Source organism: Agelaius phoeniceus, chromosome 22 (assembly GCF_051311805.1).
Source record: "Agelaius phoeniceus isolate bAgePho1 chromosome 22, bAgePho1.hap1, whole genome shotgun sequence".
Classification (NCBI taxonomy): domain Eukaryota; kingdom Metazoa; phylum Chordata; class Aves; order Passeriformes; family Icteridae; genus Agelaius; species Agelaius phoeniceus.
Window position 1 is genome coordinate 7080202 of NC_135286.1, and position 10062 is coordinate 7090263.

Consider the following 10062-nt stretch of genomic DNA (forward strand, 5'->3'; position numbering starts at 1 on the left):
CAACTCCTCCCTTGGATATCAATCCTTTGCAAAGCAATTCTCTGTGACAGGCTTATCGGGAAAGCAGGAGGCTCTGCTTCTCTTTTCCCCCTCTGATCTAGTCAGTTATAATTGGAAGAGTAAATGAGACCTTTCCTTCAAGATAATTATACAAAACATTGAATTAAATAACTGTCGGGATTTTTTTCCTCACCACTTGTGTCAGGCATCTGTTGTTTTAAATAATCATCTGAAGAACACGTCCCTGCAGCTCTCCCTGCCGGGAGCGTGTCTATCCCAGACAGGGCAGCTGGAAGGCACTGGGTAGTAAAGCAGAGAAAAGGGGCTTTTCTCCCCCAAATCACAGAACCATGGAATAGTTTGGGTGGGAAGAGACCTTAAAGCTCATCCCATTCCAGCCCTGCCATGGCAGGAACACCTTCCACTGTCCCAGGTGCTCCCAGCCCCAATGTCCAGCCTGGCCTTGGGCACTGCCAGGGATCCAGGGCTGTCTCACAACGACGATCCTGGAGGTATTTTCCGATCTAAATGATTCCATGATCCAGTGACCACTCGGACCGAGATGCTCCTATGCCCATCAACAATGCTTGCCTGCGCAGAGGCGGGCACAGTTAATAACTTCAGACCGTTTTGGGGACAAACCAGCGGGAAGCGAGCCCGGGGAGGGCGCGGGGCGGCCCCACGAAGGCCCCACCCCCTCGGCGCACGAGCGGCCGGGCCGCCTTAAGGCGCGGGGGCGGGGCCGGCCGGGGGCGGTGCCAACCCGAGCGTCACCGGCGGCAGCGCCGGGCTCAGCCGGAGAGCGCCGAGAAGTGCCGAGTTCAGCCGAGCGGAGACGAGTTCAGCCGAATGCAGCGAGCGGCAGCGCGGGTGCTGCGCGGGGCGCGGACCCTCCGAGTGCTGACCCCGCCGGCACGGACCCCACAAGTGCTGACCCCGCCGGTACAGACCCTCCGAGTGCTGACCCCGCCGGCACGAACCCTCCGAGTGCTGACCTCCCTGGTTCGGACCCCCCTGGTGCGGGCACGGTCGGCCACGGCGGGGGCCCCTCCGCTCGGGCTGCTGTATGAGCGGCACGGGGAGGCCGCAGACGTCGTGCAGTAAGGGGGGGACACGGGGGTGCATTGCAGGGGGTGCAGAAATGGGGTGGGTGTGAATGTGGGGGGGCATTACAGGGAGGGGGTGCAGGCGTAGGGCCAAGGCTGGGGCGGGGGCGGGCGGGCACAGCTGGGCAGAGAGCTGGAGCTGCAGGGGTGCAAAGAGGAGTGGGGGTGCTGGTTTTGGGGTGCTGCAGGGCTGCTTTGGGGGTGCAGTGCAGGGGGGTCAGGAGTTGCCCATCCCAGGTGTAGAGGGTGGGGATGGGTTGCAGCTCCCTATGGGACCCCTGAACATGCAGGGGACTGGAGGACCCTAGGATGCCCCAATGTTTTCGTGGTGCCATGGTCTCACAGGTGGATGCTGGGGGTGATGCCTTCATATCCCCCACCCTCCTGCTGCTGCTCTGTCAATTGGCCTTAAACCTCGTGTTTTTCTCAAAAAGCCTATTCTTGCATCATATAGGGTATGACAGGGAGGTCCAAGCTTCAGCATCGCTGTGCCCCAACTTGACCCTGGGTTGCATCCCACTGATGGGTCTTCCCTTTGAGATCCCAATTTAGGGACCAAAGCAGCATCATAAGCATTTTTTGGGACAACTGCTGATGCTCAGCATCAAAAATCCTGGAAAGGGGAAATTGTCGTTTAGTGGAGTTTAAGCCTTTTTTTTCAAGGAAGGAGACTTTGAGCTCTTGCTGCCCCTCTTGATCCAGCTCAGTTCATGCTGATACATTATCCAGGTGCATCCAGACACCAACCCTCTGGTTTTTTTGGAGGACTGTTGCTCTTCCAAATGATCATTTAGTTGTGCAATGGTGCTTGTCAACACTGCTGCTTCCTGAGATTTGCTGTTACTACCCCATTGCTTGTGCAAGACTGGTCTTACTTTGTGCTTTGTGGCTTCTCCCTTTTCACAGATTTCCAGAAATACCCCAGTTTCCCATAACGCTTGAGCAGGGCAGAATGAGCCGTAAAATCCCCAGCCAAAACCGCAGCTTTTTTACACAACCTGCTGAGTTTGTTAAGTTTAGCGAGCATCTCTGAGCTTGGTGGCACGGGATTGTTTTGGGCAGTTGGCTTTTAGCAGCCTTCTTCAAAAATCTGTCCTTCTGTCTAACAGAAATCTGATTGTTTTGATAGGATGAGGCATACGGTGCTGTTAATTTGGGTGAGGTGTGTAGGTGATACAGGCACCCTCCAGCTTCAGCCACAGCACAGAAGACATCAGCAAACTGGTGTTAATGCCCTTTTCCTTTGTGTCTCCCTGTTCAGACTGAAGAACCTGGAAGTGCCCAAGCTGGGGGACTGCGATGTCCACGTCAAGATGTTGGCAGCCCCCATCAATCCTGCTGACATCAACATGATCCAAGGTAGTGTGTTGGGTTAATACTTTGCACATCGGTTCTTGCAGGATGCTCCAAGTTGGAAGGAACCCATGGGGATCTTTAAACCCAACTCCTGTCTCAGAGGGTTCAGAGATGGCTCCTGGTGTGGGGATTGGGTATGAGGGGGTCTCCAGCTCACCTCCAGCTTCCCTTCAGGAACCTACCCCCTCCTGTCGCCGCTGCCAGCCGTGGGGGGGAACGAAGGTGTCGGGGAGGTGCTGGAGGTTGGGCGCCGTGTGAAAGCTCTGAAACCTGGGGACTGGGTCATCCCTGCAGACGCCGGACTCGGTGAGTTCACCTCGGCACTGCTGGGTCCTTGCTCACCCCCCCCACAAAGCATCTTCCCAGGAGATTTTTGGGGTGCTGGAGCCCATGGGGGGTTCCCAGGATTGCCCAGAGAGCAAACCCATGGTCAGCTCCTGTGTGAGCGGCTGTGGGGATTTCGGGGGTTCCAGAGCAAAAGCACAGCTCTCCAAAGCACCATCTCTGTAGGGTGTGGGTAGAGCCATGAACCCCTGCACTTACAGCAATTACACCTGATGGGACGGGACTCAAATTGGGGAACAAAACTCCATTAGGGAATGCTGGGCGAGGGAAGCAGGAGTTGGAACCAATGTGAGACCAATCATAATGAGACAGTGGGGATGATTGAGATGGGGTTATTTCTTACCTGTTTATGTCTTGGTTTATTTTCACCACATGTTTTTATTTTAAATTAATGAATTTGTTTTTATTTTATTTTTAATGTATTTTTTAAAAGCAAGCTCAGTTTCTGCTGCCCAGCCCTAGCAAGTGATGCTGCTTATCCTCCACAGACACAGGAACGTTCTCAAGAAGGATGGGGGTCCCCAGGGAAGGGGCTTCTGTACACAGGACTTACCATGCACCCTAGAACACCTGGAATAGGAGCAGTGGCAATGCCATTCCTTATGCCAAACTTAAATTTAGCAATAATTTTCTTTTCTGTAGCATAGACCCTTTATGGGATGTCTGTGCTATTATAAAGCATTGCAGCAGTCTGTGTTTCTCGGGAAACAACCACATTTTGTCCCATCAGCTTAGAGCTTCCCTAAAGACCTGGGATAAAATATTTCACACGGGCAAGGTCACGGTGGCCTCTCACTGTAGTTTTCTCTTTAATAATGCTCTGCTGGGAAAGTGTGGGAATTTATTTCCCAACAAATGTCTCCTATGCTCCTCCAAAATGCCAATGGCCTGATATTTGCTGGTTGTGGTTTAGTGTCACAGCTTGTTCTTTGCCTATTTCCTCTTAAAAGACTTTCTGCTAAATGAGAGAAGGAAAACGATAGAGTTAAGAGCCTAATGGGGTATTTTTAAGCATAAAACCACTGTAAATAGATGATAGAGGGTTAAATCAGATACAAGCATAGAGGGAGTAAAGCTGACTAAATTGGCTTGGAATATATGGGCTCATCCATAGGATGGAGAGTATTTCCATTATCTCTGCACACATACCCAGGGAGCCCCAGTCCCATTATCCCTCTGGGAAATGATTAGGCTTTGCTGGGTGATAAATCTTGGCAGGCAGCGAGGAATCTATTCCTTGCCTCTTGGAGCATTTTGACTCTACCCATATGGGAACCCATTCCATAATTCTCTCTCCAGGGTGTAGCTGGTTCCCAGCACCTGATGCTGCGGTGCCAAGGCTACAGTGTGAGCTGATGGTTTTCCTTTGCTTTCCCCTCTGCTGTGGCTGTGCCCATGGTGCTGCTGTTCCCAGGGACATGGCGGACACATGGAGTGTTCCCTGAGGAGATGCTGCTGAAGGTGCCCAGTGACATCCCAATGCTCTGTGCTGCCACCCTGAGCGTCAACCCCTGCACGGCGTTCCGTCTGCTGGCTGACTTCGAGAGCCTGGTGCCTGGTATGGCCCTGCCATGAGGGAGCAATTCCACACGGATTTCCCAGCTGCCTCTGCAGTGGGAATCTGGGTTTATTCACATCCAGGTGACTCCGTCATCCAGAACGCTGCCAACAGCGGGGTGGGCCAGGCCATCATCCAGATTGCCAGGGCCTCTGGCATCAAGACCATCAATGTGGTGAGGGACAGGTGGGTCCTCTGGGGAGGAGCGAGTCTGGGAGCTGGATCTGATCATCCTGCCCATCCAACCCAGGATTTTCTCCCATTTCCTCCTCTAAGTTGTTCTCCAGCCTCTTCCCTGTTGTCCCCATGCAACGCTGGAGCAGAAGGAAGGAGAAGGGAGAACTCTGCTTCCTGGCTCATCTAGTCCTCTTTTTTTATCTCCTTTTCCCCCCCCCAGACCTGATCTCGCAAAACTGGTGGAGAGGCTGATGGCCCTGGGCGCTGACCATGTCATCACAGAGGAGATGCTGAGAAAGCCAGAGATGAAAGATATATTTAAGGTACCTCAATGCTGATCCCACTGAGAGATGGTCCAGGGCTGTTGCTGCTGTTCAGCACTGTGGGGAAATGCAGGGATGGTGGGAAGGACAAATTTCTCTCTAGATAAGGATTTAGCCCTGGTAGTGGAGGGATTTTGCTGCTGCCACAAGGGAAAGATCACAGATTTTGGTTCCAATCAGATTGGGCTTGAAGCAGCCTGGTCTAGCTGAAGGTGTCTTCTGCACATGGCAGGGGATTGGAATGAGTCCCTTCCAACCCCAGCTGTTCCATGACTCTGATGGATTTTAGCTCTACTACTCTCAGCAGCCCTCAGGTAAATGTTGAGGTTAATGCAGATGCTTTATCAAAAACCATGGTCCCATCCCCTAAAGAAGCCATAAAATTTGGGAACCTTTGTCATAACCCTTGCAGAGCATCCCGAGGCCCCGGCTCGCCCTGAACTGCGTTGGAGGCAAAAGCACCACAGAGATGCTGCGGCATCTGCAGTAAGTTTGGCTGGATGGTGGCTTGGGCACAAGCTTGGGGACAGAAACTGGCAATAGAGGGTCCTGCTCTGGAGTCTGTTGAACTTTTGGAGAGGAAAGATGAATGGAAAAGTGGTTTTGGGGTAACAACAGTGATTTGAAGTCTCACGCTGCTGGGGGTGGTTGGGGTCCAGTTGTGAAGGTTCCCCAGGTCCTGGCCAGGTGTAACTGGTGTGCCGAGCTGCAAATTCAGCTAATGGTGCACAGAAGCAAGAGGAGAGCTTGGAAAGTGGGATCTGAGGGGTAACTGAGGAGCCCTGGGTGCAAGGACAGCCCCAGCGGGGTTGGGGATGACAGAGGAGGAGGTGGCAACTCAGAGCTGCACTTTTGGGACCACCTAACCCAATACCCCTTTTCTTACTCCAGGCCCAAGGGGACCATGGTCACCTATGGGGGAATGGCAAAGCAGCCTGTGATGGTGCCTGTGGTGAGTACTCCCTCTTTAGTCTCCTCTTCTCCATTGCATGTCCCCATCCCCTCAGTACTGTGGGCACCTGGCTCTCCCCAGGTGCAGATTGAGACCCTCCAGCCTTTTTAATTTGCCTTATGGGGTCCATCACAGGATAAGCTGCGTCCCATTGCTGGGCTCTTGGCTTTTTATATGGAGGGTTTGGGCTGCCAAAAAATTCCAGGGGGGAAATGATCCTGCAGGTGCTGAGCATCAAACCTGCCCTGACTCCACACCTTGGAGTCACCTCTCCATATCCCTGGCTCACAAATGGGAGCTCTAACAAGGGGCCTTACTGCCACTTTCCACCACTGTCACACACTGGGAGGGGACACACACGTGTCACTGCCTGTGTAAGGGGCCATGGGAGTCACTGGATGCACAAGGGGGCATAGGAGTGTCACTGGGTACCAGGAGGACACACAGGTGTCACACATTCCACAGAGTGCCTTCATCTTCCGGGACGTGCAGCTCCGCGGGTTCTGGATGACGCAGTGGCGGAAGGACCATGCGCAGGGTGAGCCAGGGGGCTGAGGAACCTGAGCCAGGGGGACTGAGGAACCCCCCCTCAGGGGGGCTGAGAGATCTGAGCCGGGGAGGCTGAGGGACCTGAGCTGGGGGGGCTGAGGGTCTGTCCCCTGCCAGGCATGGGAGTGGGAACAAACCGCACCCAGCACCATCCTCACTCCCACTCACAGAGCCACCTCTCTTGTCCCAGTGATGCCTTTAGAGGCTGTGTAGAACAGAGGCTGGATAGTGCTAAAGGAATAAAGTATGGATTTATTAAAAGGCTTCCTTCAAAGGACACACCTTGGGCAGTACAAGAGCCTGGCCAAGGGTACACCCAAGATGGACCGTGGGTCACAAGTTTTCACACTTCTATAAGTTTTGGTCTGTTTCCATATTGGGGTTAATTGTCCAATTACAGTCCCATCCTCCCAGTTTGCTCTTCTCAGTTTGCTGTTGTTTGCACTTTCTGGGCCTGAAGCTGCAGCGGTGTCCTTGGTTCTGGGGCTGGAAAAGGATTGTTCTGACTGAACTGTGAGGAGAACTTGCTGCCACTTTATATGAAGTTCAGAGTTACACACTAATGCAGTTCAGAATCTGGAAAATAAGAAAAAAAGCTAAAACTTAAGGCATCACCAGGGTGCTGAGACACTGGTGCTGGCCTCAGGCAGGGACCATGCCAGGGGCTCTTCCTTCATCCCATATGCCTGAGCTGGGGCACGTCACACTCAGGGACCCCATATAGCCTCGGGTGGATGTTCCCAGGGGTGGTTGATGGCCCTGCATGGCGCAGTGAGAGCTCCCTCCTTCCCGTGCAGACCAGGAGAGCGTGGCTGCAATGATGGACGCCCTGTGCCAGCTCATCCACAGGGGCCAGCTGACAGCACCGGCCTGCACAGAGGTCCCGCTTCAGGACTACAGGGCAGCGCTGGAGGCCTCCATGAAGCCCTTCGTGTCCTCCAAGCAGATCCTCCTCCTCTGACCTGCAGCTCCTGGAGCCCTGTCCTGTTCAAATGGTTGTCCACAGACTTGAGGGGGGGAAAAGACCCTGCAGATCCATTCAATTTCTTTTTTTCCTTTGTTTTTCACATTTTGGATGCCCACTGAAAGCTTTAAAAGCCTCCGCAGCTTTGTGTGGAAGTGCTGCAGGAGGGAGGCTGCATCTCACTGTGGCTGGGGGCAGTTTGGGATCCCAAATGATGGCTCGCTCAGCTCAGGGTGTGAAAAGAGCAGCAGTTCCCCCTCAGATGTGCTTTTGGGGCTGGCAGGGCTGTAGTTATCCCAGCTGGAATGTGGGATGGGCAGGGAAGTCCAAGTTATCTCCCTGCAGCCCTGCTGCCTCTGGGCCAGCTCCGAGTAGGAGGAGGAAGGGGCATGGACTGCCCCAAATGACAAGGGGTGCTGTGGTTGGAGTGGCCCTAGGTGCTGCTGCAGCTCCTGGAGGAGCCCTGGGTCACCCCTGGCTGGGTTTGGCCAAACGCGCTGCAAGGGCCGGAGCCTCTGGCCATCGAGGGCTGGAGCCAGACCCTCAGTGTCCCTGAAGGCCCTCCAGTCCGGGTGTGGGACAGTGACTGTGACACTGCAGATCAATGTGAAAAGATTTATTATTGAGAACAACCAACAACGTGTTCTTGCTTCCTCCTGTGCTGCTCTTCTACTCTATGACCCCACAAGCTCCCTGTGGCCCCTGCTCTTCCCAGTCCAGCCGTGCCGAGGCCCGGCAGCGCTGGCTGTGCAGGTGCAGGTGGGGCAGTGGCCGCGGGCCGGAGTGCGGCCAGCCGCCGGCCCCAGCATGGCCATCCCAAACCACGGACGGGAGGGCGGCGGCGGCTCAGCCCCGGGCCCCTGCGCAGCCCCTGGGTTTGGCTTCCCAGAGCAGAGTGTGGGCAGTGCGAGCGTGCGGGGCCCGTGTGGGGCAGGAGGGGCGGCGTGGGGCCGAGCAGGAGCGGCCTGCAGGGCGCGGGCGGGGCCGTGTCTGCAGGGCCGCTTGTGTGGGGAGGGCCCGGCAGTGCCCTCCCGGGGGGCTGTGCCGGCCTGGGGGGCTGTGCCTGCCCGTGCCTCGGGCACCGTGCAGCCGCTGCTCGGACATGTCTGGGTGTCCTCATCCTCCTCCTCCGCTCCTGGTGCCGGCTGAGCATCCCACCTTTTCCTTGGGAGATTTGCCAGGATCCCAGTGCCCGGGGGGGGCACAGCCAGGGGGTTTGTGCTTTCCCCAGCACCCTGCAGAGCTCTGCGGACACAGGGCAGGTCCTCCCTCGTGAAAAAGGGGTTGGAGTAGAACAGCAGCTGCAAAAGGCAAAGGAAAGGAGTTGTTTGCTGCAAGGAGGAGGAAGAAATCTGAGAGAGAGCCAGGAGCTGGATGGAAAGGACAAATGGGTGTTTAAAATGGGTGTTTAAAGGACTGGCTTTGGCTGAGTAAAGTGTCAGGGCAGAGCTTTGTTAAGTCACATCCACCCTCATGTTTTGAGCATTTGGGAGCAGAGAAGTGTAGGGTTTTCAAAAGCCAGAAAACTGCTGAAGAAACCCAAGCCTGCTAGTTTTCAGGCCCCTCAGTGTGTCCAGAGTAACTGACCCCAAGACAAAACAAAGCTGTTGCTCCCATCCAGTCTCCAGCCTTGTCAAGGCTCATTTTAGCTGAACTTTAACCTCCCTGTGAGTGTCCCAAGGAAACTCTGAGTACCTTTCCCAGTGCAGACCCAGCTGCTGCTACTGCTCTGAGTTCCTCCATGGAGGTCAGCAGGGGAGAATCCCCTTCCATTCTGCGGAAGCCACGGAACATGAGCTGGAGAAGGAAGCTTCTCATGGACTCAGTTTCAAAGATCTTCTGGGGCCCCCTCCTGCCCAGCACTTCCTTCCTGAAGAGCTTTTCTCCAATCACAATGCAGTTCCCATCGTTGCCCCACCAGATCGACTCGAAACTCTGGCTGCTCAGGATCTCCCAGAGCTTCTTGAGGAAAGAGTCAGTCAAAGGTTTGGTGCTAGCAGAGATCTCTAAGGAGAAAATTTTCATGTTGTGGTCCCAGGATTCATCAGGCCAACCTTCAAGGGCATTTTTGTCTGCAGGGGGTCCCACAGCAGCATCCCAAGATGGTCCCATATCATCTCTGGGACGGTCAGGAGAAGCTGAAGCCACCCACCAAGCTGGATCCTCCAGGACAGAAGCACAGGATGTCTCCTGTGAAGATAGCTCCATTTAGACTTATTTTTCCACAGCTTGGCTGCCTCCAACCAGCTTCTTGGTCCTGACAGTCAGCAGGATGGAATCCTGTGGCTCCAGCTGCCTGGCAAGTTCTCCCGTCTGTGTTCCATCCCAGTGACATCACAGCGTGACACCTGTCTCCTGGCAGCAGGAGGTGGGAGATGCAGAAATAACTCCCAAACCCTGATTTCCCAGAGATCTGTTTGAGCCCAGAGCTGAATCCAGCTGTATTTCCATGTGGAATGTCTGGCCAGGGCAGTGCTGTGTCCCAGTGCCCCTGGGAGCAGTACCCAGGGAGGGATGGGGAAGGGGACAGCATTGGACATCCAAATGACCCAGACCTCAGGTTTTTCATTTGGGACCTTCTCCCCCATGCAGAAATGCCTATATGGAATGCCTCTGGAATGACCCAGGTGTGTAGTGTCCACAGGGCTGCTTCTGCTGTGACTGTCCCTGTTCCTGGGTGATGTTCTTGGATCCCAGCAGGCTCTCCATGCTGCTCCATAGGATGAGCTATA

General features: G+C 54.7%; 1 protein-coding gene across 3 annotated transcripts; it reads left to right on the plus strand.

The window, feature by feature from the left end:
• The first annotated feature begins 686 nt into the window (after positions 1 to 686).
• Positions 687 to 7983, plus strand: MECR (mitochondrial trans-2-enoyl-CoA reductase). 3 transcript variants are annotated; one of them, XM_054648264.2, is made up of 10 exons: positions 687 to 1100; positions 2368 to 2465; positions 2637 to 2768; positions 4222 to 4365; positions 4449 to 4551; positions 4763 to 4865; positions 5278 to 5351; positions 5757 to 5817; positions 6283 to 6355; positions 7164 to 7983. In XM_054648264.2, exons 1-10 carry the CDS (start codon positions 850 to 852, stop codon positions 7325 to 7327), a joined length of 1203 nt encoding a protein of 400 aa, XP_054504239.2. In that variant the 5' UTR covers positions 687 to 849; the 3' UTR covers positions 7328 to 7983. The 3 variants fall into 3 exon arrangements, with proteins under 3 accessions (XP_054504239.2, XP_077045870.1, XP_077045869.1); XM_077189755.1 differs by having other exon boundaries at positions 787 to 942; XM_077189754.1 differs by having other exon boundaries at positions 878 to 1017.
• The last annotated feature ends 2079 nt before the right edge of the window (positions 7984 to 10062 follow it).